The sequence below is a fragment of the Cannabis sativa genome, unplaced genomic scaffold (assembly GCF_029168945.1).
Source record: "Cannabis sativa cultivar Pink pepper isolate KNU-18-1 unplaced genomic scaffold, ASM2916894v1 Contig3, whole genome shotgun sequence".
NCBI classification, from domain to species: Eukaryota; Viridiplantae; Streptophyta; class Magnoliopsida; order Rosales; family Cannabaceae; genus Cannabis; species Cannabis sativa.
In genome coordinates, this window is record NW_026870039.1 from 5,928,760 (window position 1) to 5,946,294 (window position 17,535).

The 17,535-nt window shown below is 31.9% G+C and overlaps 1 protein-coding gene across 1 annotated transcript; it reads right to left on the minus strand.

Annotated features, from left to right (window-relative positions):
• Positions 1–1,098: 1,098 nt before the first annotated feature.
• On the minus strand, positions 1,099–16,329 carry LOC115717505 (uncharacterized). The gene is made up of 6 exons (XM_061107748.1): positions 16,322–16,329; positions 15,418–15,610; positions 14,993–15,262; positions 4,413–4,646; positions 1,417–4,281; positions 1,099–1,329 (listed from the first exon to the last, which is right to left on the minus strand). Exons 1-6 carry the CDS (start codon positions 16,327–16,329, stop codon positions 1,099–1,101), a joined length of 3,801 nt encoding a protein of 1,266 aa, XP_060963731.1.
• Between the last annotated feature and the right edge of the window lie 1,206 nt (positions 16,330–17,535).

Genomic DNA, 17,535 nt, shown 5'->3' on the forward strand with positions numbered 1-17,535 from the left:
TTATTTACTGAATCTTTATATATATACCTTCTATTTTGATTTGGATTAAAAGAAAAATAATTATTAACAATTAATGATTTAAAATTAGTGTATATAGATCGATATTTATATATTCCTGTGATAGTTGTACTTATGTATGAACATGCAATTAATTAATTTTAATATTTTTGAAGTTTTTTTAATTAATATTATATTCTAATAATGTTATAGTTTATTGAGCCTTTTTTTACGGCATAATATAAGGGAAAATCTTATTTGTTTATTTATTTATCTATTTTAATAATATGTTTGGTACACAGTTATTAAGTTGTAGTGTGTTGAACTGTATATATCATATTAGGTTATATAATTTAATTTGATCTGACGGTATAAGCCATTAATTATAAATATACTGCATTTGGTAACTAACATGTAATATTTTGTATAACATATAGTTAATTACTTTTAACGTAAATTAAGATTTTTTTTGTTTCATTTATACATGAATGAAAGCACTATTGGCAGCCCACTGGTCCTAATTACCTCCTTCCTGATTGTGATCGTACGTTTTGGTTTGTCACTGTTTATGGCATTGGTATGTATGTTTCCTTTTGAAACTTATGCTAAGTTGTTCATTGTTGAAACAGCACACAACCTTTGGATATTAGGTTATATCCAAACAACCTAAAAACACCAACTATATATCCTATTTTTCTTTTTATTTGTTTGGTAGAGGTGACTACGACTCATCATTAACAATTCTGCTACCATAAGTTTTTTTCTTTTCCCCTCTTAGTTAATGGGTATGGGATATTCCAAGTTGAGTAATATACATACAAATGTACATTTATATATGTATATACATAATTATATAAAAGGAGAAGTGGGTTCCATGTAGGATGGTAACATGTAACCATCAAAACACATAATTTAACAATCCAAAATGATAAGAAAACAAGTTTGGAGTACTCTTCATATCTACATTTAAAAGGGATTATTCCAGAAATACTCAAAAGCAATAAAAAAAAAATTACGTTTTTATGGAATACTCTTTATTTTCACTTTTTTCCAATTTCTTTTTCTTACAAATTGTTTTTTTTAGAAAAAATGGTAACTTTATTAATAAGAAGATTCAACCATTATAATAGAAAGAAAATCAGCGGGAACATTATCCTTGTTAAATATACGATCTGGATACAAACAAGAGCTACGAGCAAGACAATGTGCAGCTTTGTTTACAGAATGTTTAACAAAATTAATTGTGACTAACGACAAATCGGCCATAAGAGAACGACAAGCCGCCACCTGAAGGCCAAAAAGAGAAGGAATATCCACCGTGCTTTGGACTGCCTGGACAACAACCAAAGAATCGGTTTCAACCACAACCGGTCCCTATTGTTTCCTCTTTATCCAACTCAAAGCCTCCTTAACCCCTACCAGTTCGGCCATAGCCGAATCCACACACCCCACTCGTAAAACTGTGAAGCCTTCAATGAATCGACCCTGATAATCCCGGGCCACCCCTGCCGCTCCAAATCGACCATCACGTGCAAAGATTGCACCATCGACATTAACCTTAATCTTTCCCATAACCGGTTTCACCCAATGCTCTAAGTCCATTCTTGAGCCCGTAGGAACAAGTAAAGACCCCATTCTCCTTTGTTGAGCATTTCTCCATTGATTAAGGACTACTCTTGCCAATAGAATAACCTCCGCCGCTGACATTGATTTGTCCCGCCAAACCACCTCATTTCGGGCAAACCAAATCGCCCAAAGAACCATGAGCAACTCTTCTTGGGCCGTGGATGAGTGTTGTAGCAGAATGTGGCTAAACCAATCCCAAAAAGACTCCATAGGCGTATGACTCCAATTTATAACTGAAAGATGCCAACAAGACCTTGCAAAAGAACATTGCACCAACAAATGGAAAATGGTCTCAGGCCCCTGGTTACACATAGGACAAACTTGGTCTAGAGGAATATGTTTGGTAGTAAGTTGAACCTTAGTAGCCAAACAACTAGATAAAGCACGCCACATGAGTTGGTGCACTTTGGGGGGGGGGGGGGCATGAAGCTTCCATGCAATTTTCCATATCTTAATCTCAAACTCACTAGTATTAGTGATCTCTGAATGGTGCATCAATCGATGTGCCTCCCTCACAGTATAAAAACCATGAAGATCCTTATGCCAATACCAAGTGTCAATGGGAGTCTCCTGATCAATGTTGGTTCGAAGGATAATCTCTTTATCTCGGTCATTGAATATATCCGAAACCACCTCTAGATCCCAAGCCCGTTCTCCTACCACCGTGAGATTATTATCCGTCCACGTCTCCACACCATTAGCAATAGAAGTAACCCACGGTTGAGAATCATCCGCGAGCCACATATCAAATTGAACACTAATGTTCGTACCTGGACCAACCACTGGACGAGCTCCCTCCTTAATCAAAGCTTGCGTTTCAAAAATACTCTTCCATATGAAGCTAGGATTCAGCCCAAGAGAAGCGCTCAAAAAAGAACCCTGAGGATAATATCGGGCCTTATAAACCCGACTAACAAGAGAATGATCATTTGTAACTAACCTCCAAGCTTGTTTTCCCAACATGGCTAAGTTGAAATCCCTTAGATGTCGAAAGCCAAGCCCCCCATGATGCTTATGGCGGCACAACTTCCTCCAACTCACCCAACTTACCCCACGGTTCTGATTGGATCCTAAACTCCACCAATATTTGCTCATCATACCTTCTAACTTATTACAAGTTTCCACCGGCAACAAGAAAACAGACATAGCATAGGTAGGAAGAGATTGAGCAACTGTTTTGATCAATACCTCTTTTCCCACTTTTGAGAGCAAGCGATCTTCCCAACTCTGAATTCTCTTCTGCATCTTATCCTTCAAGAAGCCAAGAATAGCATTCTTATTACGGCCCATGACACAAGGAAGGCCAAGGTACAAACTGTTTTCAAGAGCTTCATTCATTCGAAGAAGATTACACATTTCTTGTCTAGAGGCCGAAGTTGTATTGAGGCTAAAGAAGATAGTAGATTTTGAGTAATTAACACACTGACCTGAGGCTTGTTCAAATAGTTGAAGCAGAAGAAGAACACTACGAGCCTCCCTTTCAATAGCCTTACAATAGATATAGCAATCATCCGCAAACAACATATGAGAAATTATGGGGGCACCATTACACACACGACAACCATGAAGGGCTCCCCGAGCTTCAAATCTTTTTATAAGAGAAGAAAATCCTTCAGCACACAAAAGAAATAAATAAGGAGAGAGCGGATCACCTTGTCTAATACCCTTTCCAGGAACAATCGGCCCCATCTCACGACCCCCATGAGTAATAGTGTATGTAACCGTTGAGACACAATGCAAAATAAGATCAACCACACGCGCATCAAAGCCCATTTTTAGCATTATATTCTTAAGAAAAAACCACTTAACACGGTCATACGCTTTACTCATATCAAGCTTAAGAGCCATATAACCTTCCTTTCCAACTCTTTTCCGCTTGAGATAATGCATCACCTCAAACGAAATCATAATATTATCAGTTATAAGACGCCCAGGAATGAAAGCACTCTGATTCTCTGAAATGACTGCAGGAAGAACATGCTTCAACCGATTAGCTAGAACCTTGGAGCACACCTTGTAGAGGACATTACAAAGAGCAATCAGGCGCATGTCACCCATAGTAGTGGCTTTTTTCTTCTTAGGAATCAACACTAAATTAGTATGATTAAGTCCAGTAGGCAACTGACCAAATAAGAAAAAAGAGCGGACCTGTTTGATGACATCATTACCCACAATTGCCCAACACTTTTGATAAGAACCCGGAGTCATGCCATCGGGCCCAGGGGATTTATCTAGGTGCATCTGAAATAGAGCCTCTTTCACTTCCTCATCAGTCAAGGGTTGCAAGAGAGAGTCATTCGGAGTTGAAGTCACAGTAGCAGAAATCCCATCAAGAACATCATCCATAGTACAGTTGGAACTAGTAAACAGATTCTTCTGGAAGTAAGAACACATGACATCTAATAGACCCGATTCCCAGTCAACCCAACTTCCATCTTCGCATTGGAGTTTATCAATAGCATTCATACGACACCGAGAAGAAGCTGTTGCATGAAAAAATTTGTTATTCTTATCCCCCTCCTGAAGCCACAATTGTTTCGATCGTTGACGCCAAAACACCTCCTTCTGAGTGAGAACTTCAAAAAGTTCTGTCTCAGCTTCCTTATATTTAGAAATTGCATCAGGATCTCTACCTTGTTTCCACCGCCTCACCTCCTTCTTCCAATATTTATACGAGAAGCAAAATTACCCGAGTAATCTTTGCCCCAAACCGAAAGAGATTCCCCACACCTTTGTATCTTCTCTTGGATACCCGCTAAATTATACTCCTCCCAACACTCCTTTACTACCTGATAACAAAGAGGTTCCCGAAGGCAACAGTTTTCAAAATGAAATTTGCGACTCCCAGAAACTATATTACGCCAAACCATATCAAGGAAAATGGGACAATGATCAGAAGAAGATACCTCAAGATTAATAAGTTTAGCCCCTGGGAACAGTTGGAGCCACCTTTCTGTCACCAAAGCACGATCTAAACGAACCTCTATCCAGTTATCGGTGCCACGACTTTTCTCCCAAGTGAACTGATGCCCCACAATGTCTAAATAATTAACCCACACTCCTGAATAGTGTCCTGGAAGCCATCAACTAACCAGTTTGGATAGGGATGTCCCCCTTTTTTGTCCTCTTGAGATAAAACATTGTTCATGTCACCAATTACACACCAAGGAAGTGTTGGGTTTTATGCCCTAAATAAAACTCATTTCAATATAATCAGATTTACTTATTAATATAGATCAGAAATAACATTTAATGTTGCATGGTTCACATGATTTATTTCATGATTATATGTACATAATGTATAAATTCATCTGAAACCATTTTCACATACTTGATCCTGTTTATTGTGCCGTCAACACATTGGAAAGTAAACATGACTATGTGAATAAAGTTTCCTAGATTTATCAGACACACGGTTTTACTGATATGATAATCTACAACAAGAGTTTACTTGTATTTGGAGAAATACTATGTTCTTTCCAGAACATTGGTTAAAGTAAAGGTCAGGTTGGATGCATGGAGTATGCATCGGAAGGGACCGATATTGAACTTTGACTTAGATTTATTAAACTTACCGTAATATCTATTCAAGTCAATATCGCCTAGTTGATCCTAGATCAAATGATCTTAATCCTGATATGATTAGGCTCAATCTTGAAAGGCTATTCGTGTTCTTTGATTTGTTAGTTAAGCCTACTTTTAGGTCAGGGTGATACGTACATTTTGGGAACACGGTAGTGCAATTGAGTGGGAGCGCTAGCATAAACATGGAATCTATAGCTTCTATCTGGCGAATAGTAAGCAAAGGATGATCTCCTTCGAGCTTGACCAAACGAACATAAATGGTGGAGTACTCATTTCACATAAGTTTAAATATCATTTATACGGGGTCAAGTGTTTTAAGGAATAAAATATATTATAGGGTGTAACGGTAATTTAATCCCTTTACAGTGTAGATCATTCATATAGAGGATCATTGATCACATTAGGATTATAACAATAGATAACTAATGATATGTCTATATGGTGGAACATATAGAGCATTCTATATACTGAGAGTGCAATTCTAAGTTCTATGCGTGGATTCAACGAAGAATTAATAAGTTAGTGAATTTTAGTGCTAAATTCTTGATCTACTTATTGGAAGCTCGGTTATATAGACCCATGGTCCCCCCACTAGTTGAGATAATATTGCTTGTAAGACTCATGTAATTGGTTTTGATTAATCAATTATAATTCACAAGTTAGACTATGTCTATTTGTGAAATTTTCACTAAGTAAGGGCGAAATTGTAAAGAAAGAGTTTATAGGGGCATATTTATTAATTATGATACTTTGTATGGTTCAATTAATAAATATGATAAATGAAAATATTATTTAATAATTATTTATAGTTATTAAATAGTTAGAATTGGCATTTAAATGGTTGAATTAGGAAATTGGCATTTTTGAGAAAATCAGATACAAAAGGTGTTAAAATTGCAAAATTGCAAAGCCCAAGGCCCAATCCACTAATGCTTGGCCGGCCACCTTTGTAGCTGTTTTAAATTGATTTTTTCATTATTTTAATGCCATATAATTCAAACCTAACCCTAGTGGAATGCTATAAATAGATAGTGAAGGCTTCAGAAAAATAACACTTTTCTTCTGACACTTTCTGAATCAGAAAAACTGAGCCTTCTCTCTCCCTATCTTTAGCTGACCACTCTCTCTCTTCTTCCTTAGAATTTCGAAATCCTTAGTGTATGAGTAGTCCCCACACACATCAAGTGATACCTCAATCATAGTGAGGAAGATCGTGAAGAAAGATCATCAGCAAAAAGGAGTTTCAGCATCAAAGATTCAGAGAAAGAGATCCAGGTTCAGATATTGATAATGCTCTGCTACAGAAAGGAATCAAGGGCTAGATATCTGAACGGAAGGAGTCATTATATTCCGCTGCACCCAATGTAAGGTTTCTTAAACTTTATATGTGTTTAATTTATCGTTTTAGAAAGTTCATATTTAGGATGTTAATAAACATACTTGTGAGTAGATCTAAGATCCTGGTAAAATAATTTCCAACAACTGGCCTCAGAGCCATGGTAATTGATTTACTTGCAAGAAATTTGGACTTTAAAACGATTGTTTGTATGTTCTTTGGATGGTATCATGTTGTATTGAGTGTTATTTGATGATTGATTGATGTTTGTAAAATTTTCGTGAAAAATAATTGCGATTTTATCTCTGGAATTATTTTTATTGGATAGTATGGAAAAAATTAAGCAAGTTAGCCTTTTACAGAACTCAATTTGGATTTTATTTGAATTAGTTATGATTTTTTGAAGATTTGAAAAAATCGGGGCTGTGCTGATATTTTCCTGCGATCGCAAATCTGTCCGTACAGTTTCGAATTTTTTTGTTTTTCTTCAATTTTTCATGCTTTTTCATGGAATTAACTTCCAATTTTTTTGTATAGTTTTGTATTTATACTATTACTATTCCTAATTCAATTCTAATTATCATTTTGAATTAATTTAATATTTTTTAAATTTAAATTCAAGATATTAGTGTAATTTGAATTTGAATAGAATTAGTATCTATCTTCTTGCTTAAAAATCTATCTTATTTTTAAATTTGATTATATCTTATTTTTTTTTTTTAAATTTAAGGTCAGATTTTATAAGATATTTATAAAAACTTTTAAGATATTTTTAATTATATCTTATCTTTTAAGATTTTTTTTTTTAAAAAATTAAATCTTTTTAGATATTTGACCATTATTTAAATTTAAAATAAGATATTTATAATCATGTAATTTTAAATAGATGTAAGATATTTTGCTAACTTTTAAATTTTGTTATTTTATTTATTTAAATTAAATTTAAAATCTGAAAAGATATTTCATTTATCTTTTCTAATTTTTATTTAATTTTTATTTATAAAATAACATTTAAAATTTAAAAGTAGTTAGCAATTTTTTTTTGAAATGAAATTTAGGTTAGTTGAAACCTAATTTTTCAAAAATTGTAGGTTTAATTTTAAATTTAATTTTTTTTAAAATTTTCGAATTTATTTTATTTTTTTTAAATTTTCGAAAAATAAATATTTTATTTATTTAATTAATTATTTAATTTAAAATTAAATAAATCCTACATCCAACTATCCAGCTAACCTTGTTGCAGGAGTATGTGTTTTAGCTTATGTGTAAGTTTTCAAAACCTATTATTACTTGATTGCAAATAGCCATGGTTACTTTTTGCCAGATCTAATGATCTGATGGCTCCCTTGGTCAAGATAATAATTTGTAACAGGTATAATTTACAATCTTCTTTCATCTGTGTATGACCTAGCAACATGATAGGACCCATCCAAAGTGTGCCTGTGTGAGCCTATGTGTTTAATTTGATTATAGATACATATAGGTTGTTGTTGCTAAAATAAATTATCATAGTTCTTGATAGAATTTATTTAGGCCCATTTAGTTATTGGGCTTATTCAATTAATAACAGTTGTTCTTATTAAGGTTAAATTCCTCTCTTTTGGGCCTTGTGTGAGAGTTCGGAGCCATAGAAGTGGGTACGACATACTGAACCCAGCACCCCCTCACACAAACTACCCCAATTGTGAAGGCCCATTTGCCTGATTTGAATGACTGTACTAGGTTAATTACACTAGTTTAACCTAATTAAAATTGATTAGCAACATAATTAATTTCATATATTTTGAAATTAATTTAAGAAAAACATAGTTTAAAGAATTTTTTATTCTAAGCTAAACTATGTGTATTTTCTTGTATTTAATTAAATATAGAATTATAACCATCTAGATTCTTTCTGGAACTTAATTTAAATTTTTCATTAAATATTCTTATTTAAGTTGATATTTAGTTATCTACAACTAACCAACTTAAATCTGAATATCTTTTGAATTTCAAATTTCAAAATTAAGTTGAGGAATTTTAGGCATTGGTTATTAAGATTCTTTAGATATTTTTTAAGTTAATATCTTTTCGAATATTAACTTAAAATGGAATATTTTCAAATTAAGTGGTTACAACTTAATTTTTGATATTTAATTAAATTTAAATTTGAAAAATATTTAAGTTCTAGATTTTTTCTAATACAACTTAAATTAGATATTTTTTCAAATTTTGTGGAAAAGATACTTAGTCAAATAAGATATTTTCTAGATAGTTATTTCTAGACTACTTATTATTTCAAATATTAAATAGGAAAATATTATAAATTGTGAAATTAATTATTTAATTAATTTTGGTACAATTTATTTTAAGTATATTTTTCCTAGTATTAAACTAGAAATTAATAATTAAGCCTTCTCTACACTTAATTATTTATTTCTTGAATTTAATACATTTAATTAATTTGAAAATTAAATATCTAAGTTGATTTTTATCATCATACTTAAATATTTCTTTTTCATGACATTTAATTAAATAGAAAATTATTTTTAGTTGAAATTTAATTTTTCAACTAAATTTAAATAATTTTCAAAATATATTTTTTCTTTATTTTATTAATCAATTTTCGAAATTGCATTTCTTAAATGCTAGAATTTTGAATTTTATCTTGAAAAATAGATTAAGTTGTAAATTAATTATTTTAATTAATTCTTGGATCAACTTAAATCAATGATTTTTTCATTTATTGATTAATTTAAAATAAATTGAATTAAAGTATATTATTAGAAATTGAATTAATTAGTCAAAGGAAAATCTAGATAGATGATATTTTTTCTTGAAGTATTTTTCTACTGTATTTAATTAAATAGAAAATTAATATTTAAGTTGATTTTCATCATCATACTTAAATATTTGAAATTTTTCCTATATATTTAATTAAATAGGAAAATTATATTTTTTGTTGTAAATTAATTTTATTAATTAATTTTGGGCCAACATTAAATTAGAATAATTTTTCCAGGATTTATTTTTTATTTTAATATGCATTTTTCGAAAATTGTATTCTTATATACTTTAATTTTTCGAAATGCAATATATATTTATAGAAAATTAAATTTGAGTTGTAAATTAATTTAAATTAATTTTGTAACAACTTAAATTGAAAATTTTTCTAAATATTTATTGGAAATTATTACTAAGATGGAAATAATTCATGTTATTTTCATATCCATCTAAGTAAAATTTATAAATATTAAATTAAAATTTATATTTGGAATTTTTCATTCTAAATTGGAAATTTTAATTAAATTAATATATATTTAAAATAAATAGAATAAATAAAGAGAATCAAAGAAAATACAACTCACTTTAAATAATGAGCTTGATTATTATTAAGACATTCGATCTCCATTGTGGGTTTTACACCGCGTTTGTTTTAGTGAGTAATCCTCCCTAATGGAGGAACGTTCATTAGCAATTTCGCACCGTTTAACCTCGCATGATAAGTAGTTTGTAAGTGTTTTGTATGGTATAGATCACCCTAATGGTGGCGACCATACTTGACTTGCAAATTATGAAACAATGGTGGAAGCTCATAAGATAGAATTGCCTTGACTCTCGCCTAAACGGGACAACGTTGAATTCCAATCTTGATCGAATAAAAGGTTGCTAGAATGGTTATCATTTTAGATGAGCTGACAACTCTATTCAATGGATGATGCTTTGACTCTCGCCTAAACGGGACACTGTATCAGTTTGTTGAAAAACCTTGGAAATTATTTAGGATTGTAAGTTTTAGTATTTTCACTTGTCATTCCTCCTTGCTATATGCTTATAATTTCTGAATTGTGTATGAATTTATATTGAACCATGTTATTTTCTGTTATTAAGTTGTAGTTTAATTTCGAATCTTCATTATTGGTCTAACATGTTTGTTTTTCTAATGAGATAAATCCCTAATGGATTTTCACCATTAGACATACATAATAGTGTTAGATCTCGAAAGATAAATATTGTATATGCAACATCTAGCTGTTCATCAATTGATAACACCTTAGACTAGTATTTTTACAATATGAAACAAGAAGATTACATAAATAAGATTACTTTGTCTTTCGCTAATCGAAGCATCGTTGGATTCTTATTTATAAACGAAATTATCCTAATTTCTCTTAGCTTATTCATTTCGAATTAGCTCAATAATATATCATTGGATGAATGGTCTATAAATCATTTCATGTCATTATATTTTCTCTTAAGAAATTAAATGACGCATATGATTATAATCCCGAAATTCTATTCCCAATTGATATAAATCCTCAATCTTAGAAATCTCCTACTTGTATGGGCAAATCTGACTTAGAGTTTGTATTAGTAGTGGTGGTCCAAGAAAGAATTACTCATTATATTTGGTTGAATTTAAGTCTTTGACTTTAATTTTAGAATCCAAACAGAAATTTTCTTATATTTCTAATTCCAGAATACAATACAGTTACACTTTCTCAAGTGTTTAATATCCATCTTCTATTATTGGATTAAAACTGTATGGAATATGAGTTAGGTATTCTGTGACCAGGATCCACTTGCAGTATTCTAAGAACTCTTTGATGTAACTAAACCTATGTCATCATAGACACTACCACATTTTTCTTAATCTATGGCATTTGTATCTTGTTCATAGTGGATTTGACAAGATCAATCTCTGCAAAGAGTTAATATGCCTATATCCACTGAAAGTAGTTCATCTCATTCGCAGATGGATGTTCATTCAGGGGTGGATATGAGTTTTTCGTTGTATTCTTAAAACGATCACTCTAGATTATACCTTATGCAAAGAAATTTGAAATGTTTGAAAAATTTCTTAAATTTCTAGCAATGGTTAAAACCATTAAGGTAAGTGGTTAAAGATCTTGCGAACTGATAGTGGTGGAGAAATAGTTAGTTGATATGCAGTTCAAAGATCATTAAATTGATTTTTGAATTATATCCAAACTTACCTCCCCAGAAATTTTGAGTTGCATGTTGATGATTAGTTACTAGTCGTTGCCTAAATCCTTCTATGGTAATACAATTTCAGAATGATGTAATGGTTGTATACTTAATGTAAATCATTACTAGATTCATGGATGACCTAATCAAAATCTTAAGAAAAGCTAGAACTGTTAACCATGGTTTGTTAGCTATTCTAAGTGATTAGGGGTGGACCATCCCATTGTCAATAGATAAGAAAGTGTTTGTTCAAACAAATACTACTTTTCTAAGAAAATGACTAAGTCTGAAAACAAGTAGCAAATAAAGGAGATATTTAATTCTTGATTCCAAAAGTGTTCTATCATCTTATATAATATATGATGATCCCACTGCCTCTGTTGTCTTGTCACAACCAAAGAGGTTAATATCATTTAGTTTTCTTCGACATAATTCACGGTACCTCGTCGTAGTGGGAGAGTTTCTAGGAACTCACCTTCTTATGACTTGGGAGACACTAGTGATTAAAGTCCATTGTGAGTTTAAACAAGTAATGGATTGTCAAGATAAGAAACTAAGAAGAAAGCCAATAGAACTATGGTTTAATCCATTCACATGGAGTAACCTAAAGTTTTCTATTACAAGGACATAAAAGGAAATTTTTGTTTATAAGTCCATTCAATGGACTTAACAAAACTTCCTGTTCCTAGTATTATAGGTTTGAGTTTATCTAAACCTATGGCTTGTGGTATACCTGGTAATTACTTACTCTAATGCAAGCAACTTACTTTAGTAAGATGCTGAAGCATTTTCTTTCTAATGGCAATCTATAGAAGCTTCACAACTTCTTAGACATAGATTTTATTTATCTAAGGAAAAGTCTCAACTATTCCAGAAAAGATAAAGCCATGAAAGAATTTCTTATATCAACAGTGAGAGGTCTTAGATATGCTTTTGTATGCCTTAGACCAGACACCTGCTGTTGAGTGGGAGTAATGAGTAGGTATCAGATTAATCCAGGAGAAGAACATTGGAAGACAATCAAGTAAATCCTAAGATAAAGAAGAGGAACTATATGTTAGTCTATAAGGGTGTGTTTAAAACTCTTAGACTACACCATATCAGATTTCAAAATTTGCCTATGTGCTAGTAAATATTTCTGATAAGATGGTGATTACTCTGGGGGTGGAATAGTGATTTTGGAGAAGTGTAAAAACCTATCTGAAGTCTCTAGGTCTACCAGAGAGAGACTGAATGTTAAAGTTGCAGGAAAGGTACTTATTCAGTCTAAGGAAAGTTCTATACATCTTTGGCACCATTCCAAATTGCCTTAAACTACTAGTGTTAATTTCCTGATTAACCAAAAGTAGTTGCCAAAGGTATAGAATCCAGTATCCCAAGAGAGTAGACATATAGAGAGGAATTTCACATTATCAATGATTTTGTGATTAAAGGAAGAGTAATGGTGGAGAAAAGGTTGTGGTTAATTCAACCTTTCAGATCCTATTACGAGAAGTTTACTACTACTACACTTGATTTGTATGTATATCAAGGTGTTGAGATTATTTGAAATGCACTTTTTGTTTTATATTAGTGCAAGTGGGAGTTTGTTGGGTTTTATGCCCTAAATAAAACTCATTTCAATATAATCAGATTTACTTATTAATATAGATCAGAAATAACATTTAATGTTGCATGGTTCACATGATTTATTTCATGATTATATGTACATAATGTATAAATTCATCTGAAACCATTTTCACATACTTGATCCTGTTTATTGTGCCGTCAACACATTGGAAAGTAAACATGACTATGTGAATAAAGTTTCCTAGATTTATCAGACACACGGTTTTACTGATATGATAATCTACAACAAGAGTTTACTTGTATTTGGAGAAATACTATGTTCTTTCCAGAACATTGGTTAAAGTAAAGGTCAGGTTGGATGCATGGAGTATGCATCGGAAGGGACCGATATTGAACTTTGACTTAGATTTATTAAACTTACCGTAATATCTATTCAAGTCAATATCGCCTAGTTGATCCTAGATCAAATGATCTTAATCCTGATATGATTAGGCTCAATCTTGAAAGGCTATTCGTGTTCTTTGATTTGTTAGTTAAGCCTACTTTTAGGTCAGGGTGATACGTACATTTTGGGAACACGGTAGTGCAATTGAGTGGGAGCGCTAGCATAAACATGGAATCTATAGCTTCTATCTGGCGAATAGTAAGCAAAGGATGATCTCCTTCGAGCTTGACCAAACAAACATAAATGGTGGAGTACTCATTTCACATAAGTTTAAATATCATTTATACGGGGTCAAGTGTTTTAAGGAATAAAATACATTGTAGGGTGTAACGGTAATTTAATCCCTTTACAGTGTAGATCATTCATATAGAGGATCATTGATCACATTAGGATTATAACAATGGATAACTAATGATGTGTCTATATGGTGGAACATATAGAGCATTCTATATACTGAGAGTGCAATTCTAAGTTCTATGCGTGGATTCAACGAAGAATTAATAAGTTAGTGAATTTTAGTGCTAAATTCTTGATCTACTTATTGGAAGCTCGGTTATATAGACCCATGGTCCCCCCACTAGTTGAGATAATATTGCTTGTAAGACTCATGTAATTGGTTTTGATTAATCAATTATAATTCACAAGTTAGACTATGTCTATTTGTGAAATTTTCACTAAGTAAGGGCGAAATTGTAAAGAAAGAGTTTATAGGGGCATATTTATTAATTATGATACTTTTTATGGTTCAATTAATAAATATGATAAATGACAATATTATTTAATAATTATTTATAGTTATTAAATAGTTAGAATTGGCATTTAAATGGTTGAATTAGGAAATTGGCATTTTTGAGAAAATCAGATACAAAAGGTGTTAAAATTGCAAAATTGCAAAGCCCAAGGCCCAATCCACTAATGCTTGGCCGGCCACCTTTGTAGCTGTTTTAAATTGATTTTTTCATTATTTTAATGCCATATAATTCAAACCTAACCCTAGTGGAATGCTATAAATAGATAGTGAAGGCTTCAGAAAAATAACACTTTTCTTCTGACACTTTCTGAATCAGAAAAACTGAGCCTTCTCTCTCCCTATCTTTAGCTGATCACTCTCTCTCTTCTTCCTTAGAATTTCGAAATCCTTAGTGTATGAGTAGTGCCCACACACATCAAGTGATACCTCAATCATAGTGAGGAAGATCGTGAAGAAAGATCATCAGCAAAAAGGAGTTTCAACATCAAAGATTCAGAGAAAGAGATCCAGGTTCAGATATTGATAATGCTCTGCTACAGAAAGGAATCAAGGGCTAGATATCTGAACGGAAGGAGTCATTATATTCCGCTGCACCCAATGTAAGGTTTCTTAAACTTTATATGTGTTTAATATATCGTTTTAGAAAGTTCATATTTAGGATGTTAATAAACATACTTGTGAGTAGATCTAAGATCCTGGTAAAATAATTTCCAACAGGAAGAGTGTTTCCATGAGCCAACGTCCAAAGTTGCTCCCAAGAAGCCCCACGCAAGCTTCTCTTAGACTCCCCATAGAACCCCTTAAGACGCCACTCCCCAACATCACTAGGCCGAACCTCCACATCAACAAAATTTGTGGCATAGTTCAACACTTTAACTTCTTCCTTATTCCTCCATAGTAAAACAACTCCCCCACTCCTACCACATGCATCAACCGCAAACATACCTTCAAACTTCAACTTAGCTCGAACTCGCTCCAACACATCCTTACGACACAAAGTTTCACATAAAAAGATATAATCCGGTTTCCAATGGGCCACGGTATCATATAGGAATTGTGTCGCTCGTGGGTTGCCCATCCCACGACAATTCCAACTTAATGTACTCAGAATGCCCGGTGGGCCTGCAAACCAGAACCCACCTCGAACTCGTTTTTTGAGAGTCCATTAACATCCATATCAGCACTATCCTCCGCATCCATGTCAACATATTCAGGCCCACCAACCCCTTCAAGTTGGCGCCTTCTTTTGGACTCAGTAGAAAGCCCACGGCCTCCTTGTCCTCCATGTGGGCCGATAATTCCACCAAGAAAAAGGGAAGGTTGACCTTTCCCACTTGGCACATGATTTACAAATTGTTGTTTTTAATTTGCTTTAAAAATACGTTATTTAAACGCCAAAATTTATATATATTTATAATTATCTTGCTTGGACAGATGACATGTAGTAGTAAGAAAATAATATTATTTTCTCTCTATAAAAGCATCAATTCGTGATTTTTTTTCAAAAAAAAGAGTTCATAAAATCTTAAAAAAATGAGATTTTAGATATTTTGTATAAATTTCCCAATTTAAAATGGAAAAATTATGCAATTACCTCCAACTCATAAGACTATGTATTAGAGTTAGTCCCACATTACTAATGTTGTGTGAAAATAAATTGTCATATATAAGATGAATGTACTACTCCTTTTGAAATGTAACCACATTCATCTTATCCTAAATTTTAATTGTCTTCATTTCAAAACTTGTAGAGAAATGACTCTTTTATACTAATTTTTTTATTTATTTATATTATCTTTTGGCATATAAAAAAATTAATAGTTTTTAAAGATTATGGTATACATATATTAGTTTTGTTAAAATATTTTTTATTTAAAAGTTATGTCAATTTTTTAATAATTTTTTATAAGTTGTTGTGGATTGTTAGTATATAAATTTTATTGTACAATATATTTCTATTTTCTTGTATGGTATTAAATTAGAAATTTTTATACCAAAAATACAAAACGGAATTTTTATTACATAAATACTTACACACGGTTACCTCAACATTTTTACCTTTTCTCTTTATTTTATTACTTATATACCACATGCACACCCCCCATGCATATGACACGTGCATCTCCTCCATCCCTCTTCAATCAACCATCAATCACTTCCTTCTCTTTTTTTTTTTCCTTTAATTTTTTATTTCTTTTCAGTTTTTTTTTTAAATATCTTGTAACCTCCATTAACGACTTATATCAATCATACCTTACATCATTTCCCTCTCTCTCTCTCTCTCTCTCTCTCTCTCTCTCTCTCTCTCTCTCTCTCTCTCTCTCTCTCTCTCTTTTATTATTTTCAATTTCTTTTCAGCTTTTTTTTTTTAAAATAAAACCTCCATAGCTGAACTCTTTTGCTCCATAGTTCTAAAATGGGATTGAAATCTGGCAAACGTCCTGTTGTTCAAGACGATGACTCCGATTTTGCTCCTCAATTGTCGAAACGTGAGCGAGCTCCTCCTAAAAAGAAATCAAAGGTTGCTGCCCATGAAAAAATTTCTCATGCTCCTGCTCAAAAAAATGATTAGGATGGTGCTCCTCTTCGATCGCAGGTTTATTTTTGGTTTCTTTTTGGTTTTTTCCCATTTTTGAAATTTTTTCATATTCAAGTTTTATGGGTTTTGTGTTTATTGATTTCTCATTTTGTAATAGTTTTTTCATAGTTTTTTAATAGTGTAAACACCTTCTGTATGTATTTTTTTAATATGTTTTTTATCTAGTAGTTTCCTGTCCATTTTTATATCATCAATGGGTAACAATGAGATTTATCATGGATGTTGATGTTCAAAGAATTTTTCCTGTATTTTAGTTTGTATACAGTTATTTTGTAGTTTTATTATAGTTTTGCTACTTGCATATGGTATTTCATTATAAAACTAACATGCAACTATTTGCACAAAACTTACTATGTATAACTACTATTTCTTAGTCCCCGTCAAATTAAATTCCTGCATAATATATAAACTATCATAAAACGATAATGCAACTATAAGGCAACCAAAACAAAAGATAAACAGACTTATACGTAACTGGTTGTACCTTAATTCGAATTTACTCTTCTTATTGTGTTTTTTAAAAAATATATTTATATTAGAAACCAGTAATAAATTAAAATGCAACTGTATATAACGTAGATGTATTATTCATGAGTTTTTTTTTTTTAATTTTTCACATCATACATTGTTTTGGATTTGGTGGAAGCTCCAGATCTGTT

Bases quoted from the DNA above. Each gene is read 5' to 3' on its own strand.
- LOC115717505 (XM_061107748.1), bottom strand. The intron at 4,282-4,412 runs GTAGTAAAGGAG...AAATATTGGAAG, and splicing joins GGGAACCTCTTTGTTATCAG to AAGGAGGTGAGGCGGTGGAA. The intron at 1,330-1,416 runs GTAGGGGTTAAG...GTTGTTGTCCAG, and splicing joins ATTCGGCTATGGCCGAACTG to GCAGTCCAAAGCACGGTGGA.